Genomic DNA, 20,984 nt, shown 5'->3' on the forward strand with positions numbered 1-20,984 from the left:
CGTTCGGGTCGGCGATTGCCGGAGATTGCCGACCTCTTGGCGGAAAGTGCCGAACGCGCCGCCATTTTGTTTGACCGGAGAGAAGCAGTGTTTTGGGTTGTTGTCGGAGGGCCGGTGCCGCCAGAGCGGCTTGTGGACGAGGTAATAAAAGAAGGAACGGTGCGGGGGGGAAGCTGGGAAGCGGTGCTCGCCGGTTTCCCGAGGCGGGGAAAGACCCTTGGGGGAGGGTACCCGAGGCAGAGGAGGGGTGGTCCCCGCCGAGCAACGCAACGCCCTTGAGTGGCCCAAAAGGAGGAGGCACTCCCCCCCGTCCTTGGTGCGAATGGAACGTTCCACTTTGGAAGAGGGAGGGAAGGAGGAAGGGTCAGCCCCCCCTCCAGTGGAATGGTCTCGTCCGCCTCTTGCTGCCTCAATGGAGATGGAAGACCTATAGAGATGATGCCCATTGGGTGCATCCTTCTCAGGGACCAGGCTTAGTCCTCCTCCTCCTGCTCCTCCTCCTTTCCCAGGACCTGTCCTTCATTTCAGCCTCCTTGTCCAGGAGCAGTTCCAAGGTGCTTCGGAGATCCTTGATAGAGAGGCAGTATACAAATAACATTGTATTTATTATTATTATTATTATTGTTATTATCATTATTATTATTATTATTACTAAGAAGGACTAGGACTAGCTAGGTAAACCATATTACACTCTTATAGTGCTGAGGTTTGTTATCTGTTACCTATAAATACATCTATATTTTATATATATAATATAAATAAATTATATATATATATATATATATATATATATATATAGTGTCATATATATATATAAAACATAATTATATATATATAAAACATTATATATATAACATATAAATATAATATACCTATATGTTTTTATATATATATATATATATATATATATATAGTGTGTGTGTGTGTGTATATTTATTTATACCCCGCCTCTCCCATTAGATCAAGGCAGCCGACAACATTAAAAGAACATAAAAATAAGGAAGGAAGGGGGGAAAAACTAGGAAGGAGGGAGGAAAGAAGGAAGGAAGGCGAGAAGGAAGGAACAAGGAAAGAAAGAAGAAAGGGAAAAACTAGGAATGAAGGAAGGAGGGAGGGAGGAAAGAAAGAAAGAAGGAAGGAAAGAAACAGGGAGGGAAGGAAGGAAAAACCTAGGAGGGAGGAAGGAAGGAAGGCGAGAAGGAAGGAACAAGGAAAGGAAGGAAGGAAGGGAAAAACTAGGAATGAAGGAAGGAGGGAGGGAGGAAAGAAAGAAAGAAGGAAGGAAAGTAACAGGGAAGGAAGGAAGGAAAGGGCTCTTCCTAGCTTGCCTGCCTCCTGTTGCATTCTGGGATTTGCAGTTTAAGGGAGTCAGCATTTAGAATCCTCAGCCAGAGAGCGCTTAGGCCTCACTGAACTACAAGCCCCAGAATGCAACAGGGGGCAGCCAGAGCAGTTAAAGTAGAATAGCAGCATTATAATAGTTACTACTACTACTATTATTATTATTATTATTATTATTTCTACCCCGCCTCTCCAACAAAATCAAGGTGGCTTACATAAAAAAAATCCATACTGTACAATAGAATAAAATCCCCACAATCTCCCTCCCTCCTTAACTCCAAATCAACAACAATAAGCCCAAAACATAACAATAACTGTAATAAAATACAATTAAGATCATTAGAACGAGAATAGGAGGGTAGTGCGGCAATGTGGCAGGACTATGTAAATCCACTAGGTAGCCGTGGGCAAGTCACACTCTCTCAGCCTCAGGGGATGGCAGTGGCAAACCCCCCTCTGAAGGAACTGGCCAATGGTTAGGGTGAAGATGCCAGCCACAGATGCTGGCGAAACGTCAGGAAGAAACTCTTCTAGAACATGGCCACATAGCCCCCAAAACCCACAAAAAATATGGATACCGGCCATGAAAGCCTTTGACTCCAAACTGGCCAAGGTTTGCCTTGGGGTGGCCATAAGTCTGAAATAATTCTTATTTCAGTCTTCCCATGGATCAAGGTGGGGAACAACTACAAATTGCCAGTTGTTGCTTTGTTCCTTCCAGTTGTTTCTGAATTATAGCAACCCTAAGGTCAATTCGAGGGCAGTTAACTACAACAAAAAAGGTGAACTTATCATGGGGTTTTCATGGCAAGATTAGTTCAGAAGGGGTTCAGCCTTCTTCTGAGGCTGAGAGACTGTGACTTGCCCAGGTGGGTTTTTATGCTCGAGCAGGAATTGAACCTAGCTCCCCAGAGTCGAGTCCAACACTCAAACCAGTACGTCACACTAGCTCCAAGTGCACAGCATCAGTTAATTACACATTAATTAAAACATAAAACAAAATCCTTTTAATAGCTGAGCAGTAAATCAGTATAAAGTGCTATGGCAAACATGTTTGGAAAGGGATGACAAAAACAATTTATGGTTATAATAATATAACTTAGAGATCATTTTAAAACATATTCTAAATAGGCAGTATAAAGTGAGGGAAATGGGAATGAGGGAGTGATGAAATAATAGCATCAGAGGTAAATATTGCAAATGTGGAAATGGAGGCAAAGAAGCTGATGTACTTAAATGAAGGTGGAGATGGTTGAAGGTCAGAGCAAAGTTGTATGCTTGGGGATCTACCTAAAATGTAACCAAGTGAAGCAGGATTGGACAACATGAGACCCTTCAAATGTTGTTGGACTACAACTCCTATTAGCCCTACTTAGCATAAGCCAGTGATGAAGGAATATGAGAGTTGCACTCCAAAATCTGAAGGACCACAAGTTGTCCACCTCTCAGGTAAAAGCTTGCTCTTACTCTCTTCCCACAAGCAGTGCGAAGGTATATGTAATGCTCCCTCAAGAACCATATTTCACACATCTGATTAAGGTTGATGTTGCAAAATGCAGCCCTCTGGATTTTATTGGACTGAAGCTCCCATGATTCCTCACCATTAGCTCTGCTAGTAGAAAATTGATGGGAGCTGCAGTCCAGCAACATTTAGAAGGTTGCACCCCAAGACTAAGAGAAGAAGCTATAAAGTGAAACCAAACTAAGATGAGTTATTATGCAGTGTGTTTGCATGCACACATGCTCTAGTTTACTTTTGTCAATTTGAATACATTAGAAAGACATAGCTGCAGTTGTTGTCTTTGCTAGCTTGGAAGCACTGCTGTAAACATGTGGCGCCTTTGGGCCGTTGTTGTTTTCTGGTCATGGCACACCTGAGATTTTGATTTGAAGAGTTCCAATTCCACATTGTTGAGCAACCATAGGAGCACTTTATACTCATAGTAACTAGGAGTTACAAAATGCAAGATGGAAAGTAATAGGTGCAATTACTACTAGGTGACAAATGACAAAAGTAGCTAACTCCAGATTCACATCAACTACACATTCATCAGAGTTCCTGCTGCTTCAGATTTCATTGAACTTGTAGGGTGACTTATAATACTGTATAGACATTTTTGCATATGCATACTAGGGTGAGGATGGCTATGTGTGGACTTTGGGACCTCCAGCAAAGCCCTGCACCCTGAATTAGGTGAGGTCAGTGGAATAGCAAGACTTTAAGAGTGTAGTGAGACAATCTCCTTAGAGAGCTTCCTGGACCTTATCTTGGAGCTTAACGTGAACATTTATTTCCAGCACCATGTTGCGACTTCCTGCTGTCCGCAAGGCCTTGACTGGTGTTACTTACTCTGCTCAGGGATGTGGTAAGTTGCCCTTTTTTCTAGAGCCTGTGTATAATAAACCCGTTCAGTGTAACTTTCACTACTGAGTTAGTGATTGCCTTAGGCAACAGTATTGCCTTCACAACCTTGAAGCTGATCATGGGAGCCCTAGAGTGCCTGTAGATTTCACTGGCTATTAGCAAGGTTCCAAGATACTGATATTATGAAACTTCTCTGCATCAAGATGACTAACAGCATGAATTTAAATAAATGTTATTTTGACAATATACGTTTGAGCTGTTTGTCCATTTGGTCATTATGGGGTGAAACAGATGGGCAGGAAAAAGTGGCTTGAAGCTACCTTTTCCGAAAGTGATCCAAGTCCCCACCAACCACACCACTGGCACTCAAGGCAACTAGAGTGTGTATGTCATGACAACATGGCATGGCTTGAAGCTGCACCTCTGTGTACTTTTTTATTGTTTCCCCCACCATCCCTGCACACAGTTGCAGGAGCATACCACTGGCGACTGCCATCCATTGGATGGTCTTCCCTGTGAACACGTGCAGTGCTCTGCCGGGACAGGGCATTGAACCAGAGGAGTGCCCATGCAGATGCCAGCAAGGTACAATCACACCCCCTGGCACCCCCTTCACCCCATCCCCCTCTTTGACTGTCTGGTTTCTGTATCTTTTACTTATCTCCATGAGAGGTGTCACACTTTTTCTTTCGGGCATTGCCACCTCCACTGCTTGGGTATGGCAGCTCCATACCTTCTAAATGTGCTCCTGCATGGTTAGGGTTAGAATAGAGTGCCCCTTTAGAGCCGCTCTGGCAGCACTGTATTTGGATGTAGGAGCAAAGGTGTGTATTTTCCCGGAAGAAGCAGAAAAATCCAGCCCATTTTTAGTCTGGCTTTTCTCCCTGTAGGTTGGCTAGAGAGTGGTTTCTGGCCGGCTTCAAGGCTTGTGTGATCTAAACGCCCTACCTGGAAGCTGGCCAGAAACCTGTTCATTTTGACCATCCGTTTCACCCCTAAATTGCTAGTTAGTGCCAGTGAGTGTAAACTGTTTAATGTGACTTTGACCAATAAGTGATTTCTGTTGCTGATTTCTTTTTTAACCTGTGCCCTTTAGTACGCACAACAGCTACTGCAGCCAGCAACCTGATAGAGGTTTTTGTTGATGGGCATCCTGTGTTGGTACCTCCAGGAACCACAGTACTTCAGGTAATCAAGCACTGTAATCACTATCTGACTCCTTCCAAATTTTTGCAGTGGTTTCTTTTGCATTCTTTTAAACAAACAAGCTTCTTCATGTGTGTAATTTTGTCCCCCCTCCTTGGATAATTTGTTGAAAGTAAATGTCATTATTTAGCTAGCATAGCGAGCTAAATTGCTGCTGTGTTTATCAATTCCTGCCAACATTGGTAGGATTATTGCCTTTCCTTTTTTGCTCTCTTGCACATTATTCTTTTGGGGTTTTAATGAGATTTTTGGATTAGATCTCTTCATGTTTTGTTTTCTTGCTTTGTGAACTGTACCAGAACTGTGCTTGTAGCAGCTCAAGCCTCTTGCTGTATTACTGATGACTCATAATACTGCATTTGCAGTACTTCTGCTACAGCTAGCCTGCAGAGTGGGATGATGTTACACAGTGGTAGCTATGCCTTTCAGAGCTGCATATTTATGACCCACTCATAAATGCTGGGGACAATGGAGACAGCAGGAATGCAACTTGGGGAGCAGCAGATGAGCTTAACATGAGCATTTTCTGAAATGGTCTGATGGTATAATTTAAGTAGCAGAAACTCAGTTTTTGCTAAGTCAGCATTTGCATTCATTAGAATGTGACCTAACACTAGGGTGAATTCATGGGATGCCACCACCTAAGTCTCCAGGGCTACTGCATTGACCCACTTTCTGTTTTACTGTATTATGTTGTAGTACTGTTGGAACTAGAAGGGGAAAAACGTAATTTGCTCTGACAGAAGAGTACAGACAAGGAAAATCCAGTATTTCTGTGCAAGTTGTTTTCCCTGGGTTACGATTCTGTATATGATACAACTCTGAAAAGTCTGCCTTGGTCTGTAAAATTCATCAGTACATCTCATACATTTATGTTTATATCACTTTACTGTTCAAACACTCCATTGTCAGCTGTAATACTCCTTAAAATATAGTTTTCCTCAGATAGGTTCATTCCTTTTCAGGAGATTGTAGTTTAATTTGGCAAACTGCAAAAATTACATGTACTGAGAGAAGAACAGCATAGATGGCTCTTTATTAATAGATGACGTTTGTATAGAAGCAAACATTTTTTTAAAATCCTGACATGTGCTTTGATACTTCCTCATTATTTTCTCTTTTCTTTAGGCATGTGAAAAGGTTGGAATGCAGATCCCCCGTTTTTGCTATCATGACCGATTGTCTGTAGCTGGAAACTGCAGGATGTGTCTTGTGGAGATAGAGAAGGCCCCCAAGGTTATTAATACATAAAATTTTGACACAGTGTAAATAAGAGTGTTGATACCTTCAAGACGTGTGGAGATCTGTAACTTTGCAGAGTAACTAATTACAAAATTGTATGTAAACAGTATTGATACTTATTTTTTTTTGGACATTGTATTTAGAACAATTAGGATCGCCTAAATTGTAATCATAATCCTTCAGTGCATCTTCTGTTATGCTTTATATTCTTCCAAAATCACTGCCATATATCTAGCTGTTAGTGTGACCTCAGCTTTGCTTTTCTTCGAGAGAGTTTTTCTACTACCACCTTATCCTCTTATTTTTTATTTTTGTCATAGACAAAATACTCCCATCCTTTGATCATTTAGCAGCTCAGTTATGCAGTTTTCCAGCACTTCAATATTCATTTTTGCCATGGGGTGATCAGAAACTCCCAATGTGATACCATAGTAATTTGTACAAGGGTTTAATTATGCTGTCCGTGCAGTGTTTATAGTAGAGACATTTAAGTATTGATTCCATTCAACTGTGTGATCACACATTGCAAACTGATAATTGATACTTCTTTCTAATGCATTTGTAGCCAGTAGCTGCTTGTGCCATGCCAGTGATGAAGGGCTGGAACATTCTGACAAATTCGGAGAAGTCCAGGAAAGCAAGGTAAGCTGCATCTGACCATACAGAACTTGAAGTGCAGGCCTGAGTATATTTATTTTGAAGTGAATTCACTATGATTTTGTTCCAGGGTTATTTTTGTCTTCAGTGCCAGAATAGTGGACTGATCAGGTGTGTTCTGGTTTTTTTTAAAGAAAGAAAAGTATATGTTAAAAAGACAACTGTTAACACATACTTTGTACGTGAAAGAGGACACAAATTAATTCTTAATATGAGCTGTACTGAACAAATGTATTGTTTTCACCTATTGCTAGTTTTAATAATAGTAATAATAATGATAAATATTTATTTGTATCCTGCCTCTCTCGCTTGAGGATCGTTTTAAAGTCTGTTTCTAGCTTGCTAAATACCAAATAGCATGATACCTTTTTTTTTCTTGTTGACCTCCAACAGAGAAGGTGTAATGGAGTTCTTGTTGGCAAACCACCCATTGGATTGTCCCATTTGTGATCAGGGAGGGGAATGTGACCTTCAGGTATAATATTTCTTCTAGGATTTATAAATGCTATTTGGAGTGACACCCTGCTTCTCTGTAGCACAGATTAATTTTTTATTTAATTGTCATTAGGACCAGTCAATGATGTTTGGCAGTGATAGGAGCAGATTCCTGGAAGGCAAACGTGCAGTTGAAGACAAGAACCTTGGCCCACTAGTGAAAACGATAATGACCCGGTGTATACAGTGCACCCGGTGTATCAGGTAAGTGTCCTCCTATTTCATACACCAAATACATTGTGCGCATGTTTATTGTTTGACTAAGATAATTCATCAGTGTGCATTAGTATTATCAGAGCATATTTGGATACGGTTTGTACTTGTGTATGTTGGCTGGTTGACCTGTTTGTTGTTGTTGTTGTTGTTGTTGTTGTTTGGGAGACTGTAGCATTCAGTGTGAAAATTCTACTCAGAACAGTGCAAAATGCTCTGGTAGTGACCAGTGAAAAATTAGAAACAGAACAAATATTGCTGGATGCACTGGGACCCTTATTGTGGTCCTTGGAAAACATGACATTTGATTTGCCTTAGGATGAGACCATCACTGAAGAGACACTACATCTTCAAACTGATGGAAGGTTTTGAAATATTCCTCAGTAGGACCTGTGTGGCCCGTTTCAAAGCTTTGACAATTTGATGTTAGATATAGGTGGTCCTTTAAATCACATGGTCTCAAGGTGTTTAAGTCTTTAAAAGTAACAACTAGTACTGATAAATTGGGCCGTTCTCAATGGCAACCAGTGTAGTTGGTACAGAAAATACACAGCCATGTAGCTGCATTTTTTGCATCAGCTGAAGCCTCTCAGCTATTTTTAATGGCACATAGTACATCTTAGTCTAGTCTGCATGTAATCGGGCTACAAATTTATTTATTTATTTATTTATTTAGGTATTTATACCCCATCCTTCAGCCCTAATGGCTCTCAGGGCGGCTTACAATATTATTTTTAATCAGACAGTTCCCTGCCCTCAGGCTTACAATCTAAAAGACACGAAACAAAAGGAGAAGGGAATGATGGAGGGAAAGGGGATGAGGTCCAGTGGTTCTTCTCTCCCTCGAAGGCCTGGACCAAGGCAGATGGATTGGAGGGAAGGCTCTTCCTTCTTCCAGGCTAGTCCTGATGGAACTGGACCTGCCTGGTGAACTCCCTCTCAGGCCGGCAGATGGCAGTTGTGGAGGGCGGAGTCTCCTTCCTTCAGGCTTAGTCCTGATGGAGCTGGACTTGCCTGGCGAACACCCTCTCAGGCCGGCAGATGGCAGTTGTGGAGGGTGGAGTCTCCTTCCTTCAGGCTTAGTCCTGATGGAGCTGGACTTGCCTGGCGAACACCCTCTCAGGCCGGCAGATGGCAGTTGTGGAGGGCGGAGTCTCCTTCCTTCAGGCTTAGTCCTGATGGAGCTGGACTTGCCTGGCGAACACCCTCTCAGGCCGGCAGATGGCAGTTGTGGAGGGTGGAGTCTCCTTCCTTCAGGCTTAGTCCTGATGGAGCTGGACTTGCCTGGTGAACTCCCTCTCAGGCCGGCAGATGGCAGTTGTGGAGGGTGGAGTCTCCTTCCCTCAGGCTTAGTCCTGATGGAGCTGGACTTGCCTGGCGAACACCCTCTCAGGCCGGCAGATGGCAGTTGTGGAGGGTGGAGTCTCCTTCCTTCAGGCTTAGTCCTGATGGAGCTGGACTTGCCTGGCGAACTCCCTCTCAGGCCGGCAGATGGCAGTTGTGGAGGGTGGAGTCTCCTTCCTTCAGGCTTAGTCCTGATGGAGCTGGACTTGCCTGGCGAACTCCCTCTCAGGCCGGCAGATGGCAGTTGTGGAGGGTGGAGTCTCCTTCCCTCAGGCTTAGTCCTGATGGAGCTGGACTTGCCTGGCGAACACCCTCTCAGGCCGGCAGATGGCAGTTGTGGAGGGTGGAGTCTCCTTCCTTCAGGCTTAGTCCTGATGGAGCTGGACTTGCCTGGCGAACTCCCTCTCAGGCCGGCAGATGGCAGTTGTGGAGGGTGGAGTCTCCTTCCCTCAGGCTTAGTCCTGATGGAGCTGGACTTGCCTGGCGAACACCCTCTCAGGCCGGCAGATGGCAGTTGTGGAGGGTGGAGTCTCCTTCCTTCAGGCTTAGTCCTGATGGAGCTGGACTTGCCTGGCGAACACCCTCTCAGGCCGGCAGATGGCAGTTGTGGAGGGTGGAGTCTCCTTCCTTCAGGCTTAGTCCTGATGGAGCTGGACTTGCCTGGCGAACTCCCTCTCAGGCCGGCAGATGGCAGTTGTGGAGGGTGGAGTCTCCTTCCTTCAGGCTTAGTCCTGATGGAGCTGGACTTGCCTGGCGAACTCCCTCTCAGGCCGGCAGATGGCAGTTGTGGAGGGTGGAGTCTCCTTCCCTCAGGCTTAGTCCTGATGGAGCTGGACTTGCCTGGCGAACACCCTCTCAGGCCGGCAGATGGCAGTTGTGGAGGGTGGAGTCTCCTTCCTTCAGGCTTAGTCCTGATGGAGCTGGACTTGCCTGGCGAACTCCCTCTCAGGCCGGCAGATGGCAGTTGTGGAGGGTGGAGTCTCCTTCCCTCAGGCTTAGTCCTGATGGAGCTGGACTTGCCTGGCGAACACCCTCTCAGGCCGGCAGATGGCAGTTGTGGAGGGTGGAGTCTCCTTCCTTCAGGCTTAGTCCTGATGGAGCTGGACTTGCCTGGCGAACTCCCTCTCAGGCCGGCAGATGACTGTACCAGGACTGTAAATAGGGATGCACCAGGCAGATCAGCAAATGTGATGAATGGCACCTTGCCTCCATAGGCAGTGCCAAATTTAGGAGCCCCCCCCCCCCCCCGCCTGCCTACTTGGATTCTCATGGGGATTGCAGCCCCACCTCAAAACTGGTTGCACACCTCCCTCTAGAGATCAGCAGGATTCCTTGCCCACAGTAACTCTGTTTTAAACTTCAGCTCCATCCCAAAACATGAGTGTATCCAACTACAAATGGTTGTTCTTTGCCTTCCGATAGTTTCTGACTTATTGCAAACCTATTACAAGATTTAGAGGCAGGTTGTCTTTTGCCTCTGTCAGAGGTTGAGACAGTGTGACTTGCCCGAGGCCACCCAGTGTGTTTCCATGGCTGGGCTGGGCTGTGAAACCTGGTCTCCAGATTCATAATTCAATGTTAAACCACTATACCATGACAGCTCCCTTACAAATTATTATATTTGCATTTTATTCAGTAGCTGGACCTGGACTAGTGGTATCCACATGGGAGGCCTGTGTTTTTTTGGATTTTCTGATAGCATTCAGATTCCCCCCCCCCCCCCCTCTTAAAATGCAGCAATTTATAAAATGAGGCATTTCATATATTCCCATGTTTTTCTTTTATTTTAACAGGTTTGCAAGTGAGATTGCAGGGGTTGATGATCTGGGAACCACAGGCAGAGGAAATGAGATGCAAGTTGGGACTTACATTGAAAAAATGTTCATGTCTGAATTATCAGGCAATGTGATTGATATTTGTCCAGTAGGTGCCCTTACTTCCAAGCCGTATGCCTTTACTGCTCGACCTTGGGAGACAAGGCAAGTGTCTTCCACATGTTGTATTAAATATAACACAAATGCAAAGATTATTTCTAGTGCTTGTTTTCTCTCCTCCTTTGGATCTTCGACTGTATTTCATCCTTTTAGTCATCTGGAAGAGCACAAGAATCTTTAAAAAGCGAACTGATTCATAAGATATTTATAAGAGGTGGCAGTGTTTTCTGTAGCAGAGCAGACAATATTTACTCAGCTGGGAGAATTTTCCCACTGTAAATTTAGCAATTTTTGTGTCTTCTTGCTTCATGGCAGATGGTCACATGGTCCTCTGTTATCACAGATGAGCCTTGTCTCCATTGGCTACAGTTGTTTCTTTCCTTCCTGAAAACTTTCCAGGGACTGACAGCTCAGGAACTAACACTGGTCCAGAAATCATCACTGTTGAGTAGCACTACACTAGATGAGTGAGACTCCCAAGAATTATGGGAGACTCTTGGACCATTTTGGAATCGTTGAGATCATTTTTCAGGTGTTAATATCCTACAAAAGTGATAATTAGGCTTTGTCCTTTTCCCCTAGGAAAACTGAGTCCATTGACATTCTTGATGCTGTAGGGAGTAACATTGTGGTGAGCACTCGAACTGGAGAAGTGATGAGGATTTTGCCAAGATTACATGAGGATATCAATGAAGAATGGATTTCTGATAAGACAAGGTATTGGTATATAATTGAACTTTTTGGACATGACCTAGATACTGTGTAAGAGCACACAGTTGTAACACTTCCTTTAGTCCTTTGCTTAAAGATTTGATACATATTTCAGAAATATTTGTAAATATATGCTCCTGTTTTCTGTTGTTGGAACACTTTCTTGAAGAGTAACCAAATGGTGTTTTACAGTGGAAGATAATGTGCTACTGTTTCCTCTTAAAACCACTGGGAACAAACTGTGTCTAATGTTCAGTAGCATAAACCTTAATGTGTTTTAACAGTAGGATTTAATCTTTAATTGTTGGCAAAGGCAAACATTGCAGGTTTGCAACCTCTTTTCCTGCTTGTATGCTGGAATGCTTGATGTATATAAACAAAATACGTAAAGCCCATCTGTTATAGTACTTGATAAATATTAGAGGGGGTCTTAAAACGAAATGAAGTAATCATTGTTAGGTGCATTCATATTTCAGCTGTTATTTATATCATTAGCTTGGTCTGCACACTTTGCACAGATTTGCTTATGATGGTCTGAAACGACAGCGTCTTGTTCAGCCAATGATAAAGAATGAAGAAGGACTATTCACTTATGTGTCTTGGGAAGATGCCTTGAGCCATGTGGCAGGAGTGGTAAGAACATTTGCTTCTAACAGCAAACTGTTAACGAATGCCAAGTAGTTTAATTGAGTACTTTAACTGCTTTTGAGTCCTATAGGGAATAAAACCCACTGGTAGAATGTTTCCCCTCTCCTCTGCATTCCTCCTGTCATACACTCATCTGTTCCAGAGTGTTGAAGTGTTCTCCTGAACAGATGGGATGGGGCTTCAGTGGAAAGGAGGGAAAGAGGATGCTCTATTGTTGGCTTCATCTATGAAATCAAATGACAAAATCAGTTATTCGCTAATGACTCATAATTGTTTCTCTGAATTGAATACCTGTGAATTTGGTTCCTAGTTGCATCGTACTTCTAGGCTAGGGTTTTTTTGTCTTGCATTGTGGATCATGAAAATCTCTTTGTCCAATATTCTAATATTACCCTTTACACTTCAAAACCAATTTTGGTTTTCTAGTCTAAAATCAGTTTTTACAAAATAAATGCTGAACCATCTTCCTGTACTGTCATAGCCACATTGACTTATCTTATTTGCTCTGAAAAAGAGACATTTTTCTCACTTAAAACAAAACCCTGTTTTATTAGGTTATTGCAACAAATTTATTATCACCTCTTGATATCTTTTGGGTTTTTTATTCTAGTTGCAGGGCTGCCAAGGTCATGATATAGCTGCAATTGCAGGAGGACTGGTGGATGCAGAAGCACTAGTATCTCTCAAAGACTTGCTGAATAGAGTTAACTCTGATAACCTGTGCACAGAAGAGGTTTTTCCTACTGCAGGAGCTGGGTAAGATGATGCAAACAGCCATTTTAGTAGAGGTCAGAGAATATGTCAGATCATCTTCCAGTTGGTTAGTGTGCCTTGAAAGGATTTGAAACTCATACCAGAGGATTTCACATAAGGGTGGTAGAAATAGATGTATTGCTCCTGTAGTGCTTTACAGCTGTGGGTTTCTGCACTGCTCTATATAAATTATTGTTAGCTTTTTGTATGCAAAGTATTATGCTACTGTATTGTTATGAAAAACATTAATTAAAGGTATATTGTCAATTGTTTTAGAGGAAAATGAAAAAGCTCATATTCACAAGGATCTCTTCAGATTAAGAGAATTATCTTTTAAAATGATGAATGTAGTCCACTGTAAGTGGTTTAAAGTGTAAAGTGGTGCATACTTTCCAGGGCAGAAAATCCTAACCATTCGTATGATGGGATCTGCTCTGGCAGAGATTGACTAGAAAAGAGAATTTGGGATTAAAGTGGATAGCTGAATGACAATGTCAACCCATTGTGAAGGTGCTATGAAAAAGTCAAATTCCATGTTGGAGATAAGAAAGGAATATATTTAAAAACCCAATCTGTATTAACTTTATACAAATCTATAATGCAACTGCATTCTGGGTACAATTCTGTTCACTTATGCGGTGATTTCAGAAAGAATGATGCAAAAGTAAAGTTGTTTTTATTTGGTTTTACACCATTCTTTTTGAATTGTTATGTGCCTTCAAGTTGTTTCTGACCTACGGCAACCCTAAGGTGAACCTATCATAGTTTTTTGGTGGGCTGAGAGTATGCGACTTGCCCTAGATCACCCAGTGGGTTTCCATGGCCAAGTGGGGAATCAAACCCTGATCTCCAGCCTCCTAGTCCTATGCTCAAAACACTATACCACTCTAGCTCTCTGTTTGAATTACCCAGTACTTTTAATATAATATTGTGGAGCAGAAGAGGATCATAGAAAGGATCATCAACTTCTCAGTGAAAAAAATGTTACATTGTTTTGAGCTCTTTAGTTTAGAAGAAAAGCAAGTAAGGAGATATATACACTAGAAGAGTATCTAGAACAGAAGCTATGTGCCTTCAAGTCAGCTCCAGCTTATGGCAATCCTTTCATAGGCTTTCTTAGCAAGATTTATTCAGAGGAGGTTTGCATTGCCACCTTCTAAGGGTGAGAGTGTATGACTTGCCAAAGGTCGCCAGGTGGTTTTCATGGTTGAGCAGAGATTTGAATCTTGCCCTCCCAGAGTCTTAGTCCAGCTCTTAAATCACTACAGCATGCTAGCTCTAAGCATATGGCCCTACAGCTGCCACTGGCTACTAATTATGATATATATGTACTGTATTGTACTGCCCAAGTATATCAGTTTCTGGGAAGCATAAATGGGAAGATGCTGCTGTAGTCCTGTACTGCCAGAGGGCTTCCTGTAGGCATTTGGCTGGTTGTGTGAACAACACTTTGGACTCAGTGTCCCGTATCTGATCCAGCAATATGCGTATTATAAATCCATATTACAGCACATCTGTGCCGACTGTGGGCTTGCCATCCACGGTTTGAGCTTTCATGGATAGGAAGCCCTGTCTTTTTCATTGGGCACATGCACCCATTGGAAAGAACTGGACTTAATGTCCCGTGTTTTTTGCTATCTGCAGGTTGGGGGGGGGGGGTCTGGAACGGATCCCGCACAGATAGCAAGGATGCACCGTAGTTTATTTTGCTCTCGGTAAAAACCAGAGTTTTTGAGCTAATGTTTTGAGATTTAGAGCCCTGATATATAGTATTGTTTTTATTTTACTATTAAAATAATTCTTTAATTTTAAAGTTAAAACTTTAATTAATAGGGCTGTATTGCAGTATATCATGTTGCAGATCCATAAAACAGTAATTCTGTTTTCCCTGATATTTTGTACATTGTTTATAGAACAGACCTGCGATCTAACTACCTACTTAATACCAAGATAGCAGGAGTGGAAGAGGCAGATGTTCTACTTCTAGTTGGCACCAATCCACGCTTTGAGGCACCACTGTTCAATGCAAGAATTCGAAAGAGGTTTGTAGTTCCATGATATCAAACGTGGCTTATCTTTGCAGATTAGAAACTATATATTGAGAGGCCACACTAGAATATCACAAGTATGGCTTCAACAGTAAACATAGTTATTTTATTTATTTGATAAATGCCATTTAATAATGGCATTAAATAAATATACATAAACAGAAATCTAATTCCAATTCAGGCTTAATGTCATGCTGTCCATTTCATTTATTTTATTTATTTATTTCAAGTATTTATATCCTGCTTTTCTACCACAGTGGGATTCAAGCTGGGTCATTTTCCATGGATTGTCCTAGTGTAGTACAAAGATTGAGTGGACTGTTGTGTCATGCTAAGGACAGGGAATAGTTTTGATGCTGCATTTCATACCTTGTAGAATTGATACCTCTCAAACTGTGCATATTGATAGTAAAAGAAATGGTGGCCATTGCAAAAAGTGCAGTTAACCTTACTGTACACTGGGACTGAATTCTCCCCTGGCATTTTGTTGTAGTGCCTAATGAGCCATCTTTCCCAGATCTGGTCATCTTTAAACACACCCTCTGATGTAGCACAAGTAGCTGCTTTATCAGTTTGGGTTGAAAGAGAAGAATGCCAAGCCTTGAATATGTCTAGATGGCCTATGTTTGCTTAAAAATCCAAGGGCTTTTATTTGTCCTCATGTGGAGTACACTTGTTAAGCTCAGCAACTTCAGATCTGCAGTAATATGCTCTGTCCAAAAAATATGAGGCACAGATTTGCCTGCACACTAGAAAACCTTGCCTTCTAATGATGTGTTGTGTGCCCTTCATTTTCAGCTGGCTACACAACGAGCTCCAAGTGGCTCTTGTGGGTTCCCAGGTTGATTTGACTTACACCTACGATCACCTAGGAGACTCCCCACAGATACTCCTGGACATTGCTTCTGAAAAACATCCTTTCAGCAAGGTACCTTAACAAACCTTCAGTGATTTTAATGCTTCCTTGAATGTATTGTCAGTCTGCTATCCTAGCTATGAAATTTCCTTTTGTTCCATCAACCTCAGGTTTTGAACCAAGCTAAAAAGCCAATGGTGGTGGTTGGTAGTGCAGCGCTACAGCGTAGTGATGGTGCTGCTCTTCATGCAGCTATTTCTGCTATTGCACAAAATGCTAGGACAAAAAGTGGAGTTGGTGCTGATTGGAAAATCATGAACATTCTTCACAGGTTTGTCTCAAGTTTGATGTTTACCTTTCCTCCTCCCATAAAATTGACATGAAGACCTCTAGTGCATTCATGTTGGCTTTAGCTGCAGATAAAGTGTAAAACAGACAAGTTACTGTAAAAATTATAAGGATAGTTTTTTAAAACTGTTTTCATAGAGCAGTAAGTTAGAACACTGTATTGTTGTCTGGAATAAAGCATATGGAGAAATATGTCAGAAGAGATATGTACCTATCTTTAGAGAGAATATATCAAGTTATTTTCAGAACTGAACATGAATATATTAACTTCAGATATATACAAGAAAAATTCTCCTATTTCTCCCAAATGAAGCCTCTCTTCGTTTCACTTCTGAAATTTCATAACATTGCTCATCCCATTCTGCATAGCCCCCAAGCTCTCTTTATAGCATTTTCAGGAGCCTACTGAAAGGAGACAGGCTGGGAATGGAATGAGTCTAAACCTGAGTCCAGCCTAACATGTTTTTACATATATTTTCCATATATGGCAGGGTTTAGAGTTATCTGTCACCCCCCTCCCCAATGTTTTTGCACTGCAACTCCACTATTTCTCACCATTAACTGTGCTGGCTAAGGCTGTTGGCACTTGCAATAAAACATTTGTAATACAGTGTGATCCCCAACCCCTAATGTATGACAATATTTTGGAAGCTGTTTAGGGAAACTGTTTTTTTCTTTTCAGAGTTGCAAGCCAAGTAGCTGCTCTTGACCTAGGTTACAAACCAGGAGTAGATGCAATCCGGAAGAATCCTCCCAAAGTGCTGTATCTCTTGGGTGCAGATGCAGGTTGCGTTACTCGTCAGGATTTGCCTAAGAATTCCTTCATCATTTATCAGGGTAAGTGGCATATCAATAAAGTAATATCATCACCTTACACTTGCCCATGAAGTAAATAATCAAGGGTTAGAATGAACTAGTTACACCAGTAAGCACATAGACTTTGAATCTGGTGTAAAATTTCCTTTATTCCTGCGCTTGGGTATCTATATCCTTTCCTCCTACCAGTTTTTACACTAGTTCTTTGAAGTACAGGTTGAGTCTCCATCGGAATTCTGAAATCCAAAATATTCCAAAAACCAAAACTTTTTTCATCGGTGGCTGAGATAATGGTACCTTTGCTTTCTGATGGTTCAGTGTACACAAACTATTTCATGCACAACATTATTTTAAAAGTTGTATAAAATTACCTTCCGGCTATATGAATGAGATGTATATGAAACATAAATAAATTTTGTGTTTAGACTTGGGTCCCATCTCCAAAATATGTCATCATGTATGTATATGCAAATACAGGTATTCCAAAATCCTAAAAAAATAATCCAAAACACTTCTGGGAAAGTATTTTGGATAAGGGAAACTCAACCTGTATGTGTCTTTGAAAACTCCAGCCTTTTCATATGTTCACCATTCCAAGTGCTTTACAAGTCATGAAAAATTTCCCCATTCTTCACCTGCATTTCCCTAAAGTTTGTGTAGTTTTATTTTTCCTTGGGTATCAAAGTAACATGAATTGTAGTCTCTTCTAAATTCAGCCCTCATAGGTAGTAAGTAATTTCTGCTTATCCTACTAAATGTACCATTTCGTCATTCTTAGCTATGGCATGTCAGAGTGGCTTAGTGTGTTAGTTGCAGAATTGATATAGCTGTTTACACTTAACACACACACACACACACACACACACACACTTAACACACACACGAGTTGCTGTGAAGTTGCTCATCAATACTAATGCCTCTTTCATAATGTTTTCCAGGGCACCATGGTGACATAGGAGCTCCTATGGCCAATGTTATTCTTCCAGGAGCAGCTTATACAGAAAAGGCTGCAACCTACGTGAACACTGAAGGCAGAGCTCAGCAAACCAGAGTAGCAGTAACACCGCCTGGTATGGCAAGAGAAGATTGGAGAATTATTAGAGCAATCTCTGAGGTACTGCAAGTATACCAAGACTTTAGCAGTTTAGAAGACTTAGCCGTCACTGCATTTATATACTGCTTTTACCCAGGCATTTAAGGTTGCCAAACTAAAGCTTACAAAAAGCACAAGATGAAAAATATTTGACAAAAGAATTAGTGGCATAAGCTCTCTGGTTTGGGCTACTCTTCTGCCTTTTCTTCCCTATTTAAATATATGGGAAGGAACTGTCTCATCTAGATGTGGATTTGCTCCCTGACCCAGGTATCTCTTCTGAAGAGATGGACTTGAGTATTAGAACATATGTGTCACTGAATGCAAATCTTTAAGGAATATATAGATCCATATTTCTGTAGTGACATGTCTTATGAGACTTTGTGTGGAATCTGATAAATGCTTCTCAAAAGCTGTGTGTGGGCTATATGATCAAATGTACGTTTGAGTTGGGAGTCCCTGGAGAAGGCTGGTAGCAGACTGTGAGCTTTGCTTTCTTACTGGAATATAATTAGTATATATTATGTGCTGCTAGTATAATCTTTAAGGCTAGACATGTTATGTTCTCCCCAACATAGTTTGTACTTTCTATATAGCAGATACCACAGCTGTTAACCTTTTTCATGTATTTGTGCCAATCAAGAATTCCATTTTTCTGCATTGTTGTCCTTTGTAACCTTATAGCTACTTCAATTAAATGTGTATGAATGATTGGAATAAATTCTAAAATTACTCTCATTTTAAGCAAGGTGTTGGGAAAAGGAACATATCTTCCTCTTGTCTCTTTCAGCTGGCTGGCATTACTCTCCCTTATGACAACCTGGATCAAGTAAGGAACAGACTAGAAGAAGTATCCCCAAATTTGGTTAGATATGATGATGTGGAGGAAGCCAATTACTTTAAACAAGCAAATGAGCTCTCCAAGGTATAATGATCTTTTACAGTGCATGTTTATTCAGCTATAGTAGAATGGACATATTATGTTTTATACATAAAATACAATGTGGCTAATGAAAATAGGAATCAAAAAACAAAACAAAAAACAACTGCTCCATTCTTTCTTCATCATCAGCTTTATTAATAATAATAATTTTTATTTGTATTGCACTCACCATGGGCTTTCACAATTTCCAGATAAAACATACCATACAATCTGCTATGCACAATCTTTCTACCTTGAGTCTGTATAAAAATGTAATTTTAACTAAAACATTAACTGAAATATTCAAGTTATGTATACAGATCCATTGGGAGACAGGTACCTTCTTATATTTCCCATTCTTTCTTTCAACTGCAGGCAGTGAATCAGAAACTCCTTGCTGATCCTCTTGTTCCACCTCAGCTGACAGTTAAAGACTTCTATATGACAGGTAACAGCAATCATTCATACATGATCTAAGTTAAAATTAATATGTATATCTTGAGTGTAACACATGAAGGAATACTTATTTCCTCTTAATCTAAGAAGAAAGCAATTTGCTTCACTTTTGAATAAAATATTTTCACTACTGACAGAAATGCTATTTACTGGATACAGCAAGCTTCCGACTTAAATTTTTAGAATTAACAAACATTTCTCTTTCCAGATCCTATTAGCAGAGCATCACAAACAATGGCTAAATGTGTGAAAGCAGTTACAGAGGGTGCCAAGGCAATTGAAGAACCCTCCATCTGTTAAAGAATGAAATTCTGCCACTCGAGTCTATCAGACACAGTTATGACTGATTTGGGAGTCAGGGGGAGATAAACTATTTTTTAGGCTGTTTATGTTTGTTCTTTATGAATGTAAGTGAGAGTTTATTTAAGGCCAGATGTCAAGTGTGCATTTGGTAATTATGTTCAGCACAATTTACTGTGTGGAAACATGTATACTGATTATGTATAAACATGATGTGAAATTAAAGCACTTTTAATATGCAAGATTTTCTGTAAAATGTGGTCAAAACATTCACTTCATGAAATTTTCCAGAACTATAGATGGCAAGCTTTGGATATACATAAAAGCAACAACTTCCACAACATGTAAAATTCTATAAGATTTAAGCCATCTTAATGTCACTGCATTTTCTGGGAAAGAAACTCTTAATAAATGAGATTAGTGAGGTTTCATCAATGTACTACTGAGAAACTTTAAGATTCCCTTTGAAATAAAACGGTGTACTTCCTGTCAAAAGAAGAATTTCAGTCTTACACCATTTTGATGAGTATATATCAAGCTTTGAAATTGCAGGAAATTGCTGTTGAATATATTTCAGTAAAAATTAAGATGAGTTGAAAGCACAACAAACATATTCTTTTGTCTTAATATCCCATCCTAATAGCTATCCTAAATGGCTTTCATCAATAAGGTACATATTTTTCTTCCTTATGCCAATTATTCTGAACTAGTTTCAACTAGAGCTGGCATAGTGGTTTGAGTGTTGGACTACGATTATGAAGACCAGGGTTTCATTCCCTCGCTTGGCCAGGAAACTCACTGGGTGACCTTGGGTGAGTCACATGCTCTCAGCCTCAGGAAAACCTCATGATAGGTTCATCTTACGGTCCTCCTGACTCAGAAACAACATGAAGGCACACGCACAGTTTCAACTAAACGAACTTACTGAACAGTTTGGTCACTATACACAACGGGAAGAGGTAGACATACTGATGTGCAACAGCATCTGGAGGACTGCATTTCTGATCTAGGCATTGCAAAAGCTGCTTTTGCTGAAACACAGTGTTTCAAGAATATAACCAAAAGTACTAGCAATAAAGAGGAGAGCACCAAATGTAGTGTACTTTTATTGTTTATGGTTTTCTACAAGAAAGGCTGGAATCTAGTTTTGTGCTTCTACAAATCATAATCATAGAATTGGAAGAGACCACAAGGGCCATCCAGTCCAACCCTCTGCCATGCAGGAAATCTCAATCA

At 41.1% G+C, this 20,984-nt stretch overlaps 1 protein-coding gene across 1 annotated transcript; it reads left to right on the forward strand.

Moving 5' to 3' along the window:
- The first annotated feature begins 35 nt into the window (after window positions 1–35).
- Window positions 36–20,347, forward strand: NDUFS1 (NADH:ubiquinone oxidoreductase core subunit S1). Its single transcript, XM_089519333.1, has 19 exons — window positions 36–141; window positions 3,640–3,707; window positions 4,803–4,894; window positions 6,041–6,148; window positions 6,720–6,796; window positions 7,205–7,286; window positions 7,380–7,510; window positions 10,657–10,842; window positions 11,380–11,514; window positions 12,027–12,141; window positions 12,767–12,912; window positions 14,823–14,951; window positions 15,756–15,885; window positions 15,984–16,144; window positions 16,844–16,998; window positions 17,916–18,091; window positions 18,861–18,995; window positions 19,368–19,440; window positions 19,657–20,347. Exons 2-19 carry the CDS (start codon window positions 3,644–3,646, stop codon window positions 19,746–19,748), a joined length of 2,187 nt encoding a protein of 728 aa, XP_089375459.1. The 5' UTR covers window positions 36–141; window positions 3,640–3,643; the 3' UTR covers window positions 19,749–20,347.
- The last annotated feature ends 637 nt before the right edge of the window (window positions 20,348–20,984 follow it).

The sequence above is a fragment of the Sceloporus occidentalis genome, unplaced genomic scaffold (genome assembly GCF_023333645.1).
Source record: "Sceloporus occidentalis isolate IW3139 unplaced genomic scaffold, rSceOcc1.0.p SCAF_4, whole genome shotgun sequence".
In the NCBI taxonomy this organism is placed as follows: Eukaryota; Metazoa; Chordata; class Lepidosauria; order Squamata; family Phrynosomatidae; genus Sceloporus; species Sceloporus occidentalis.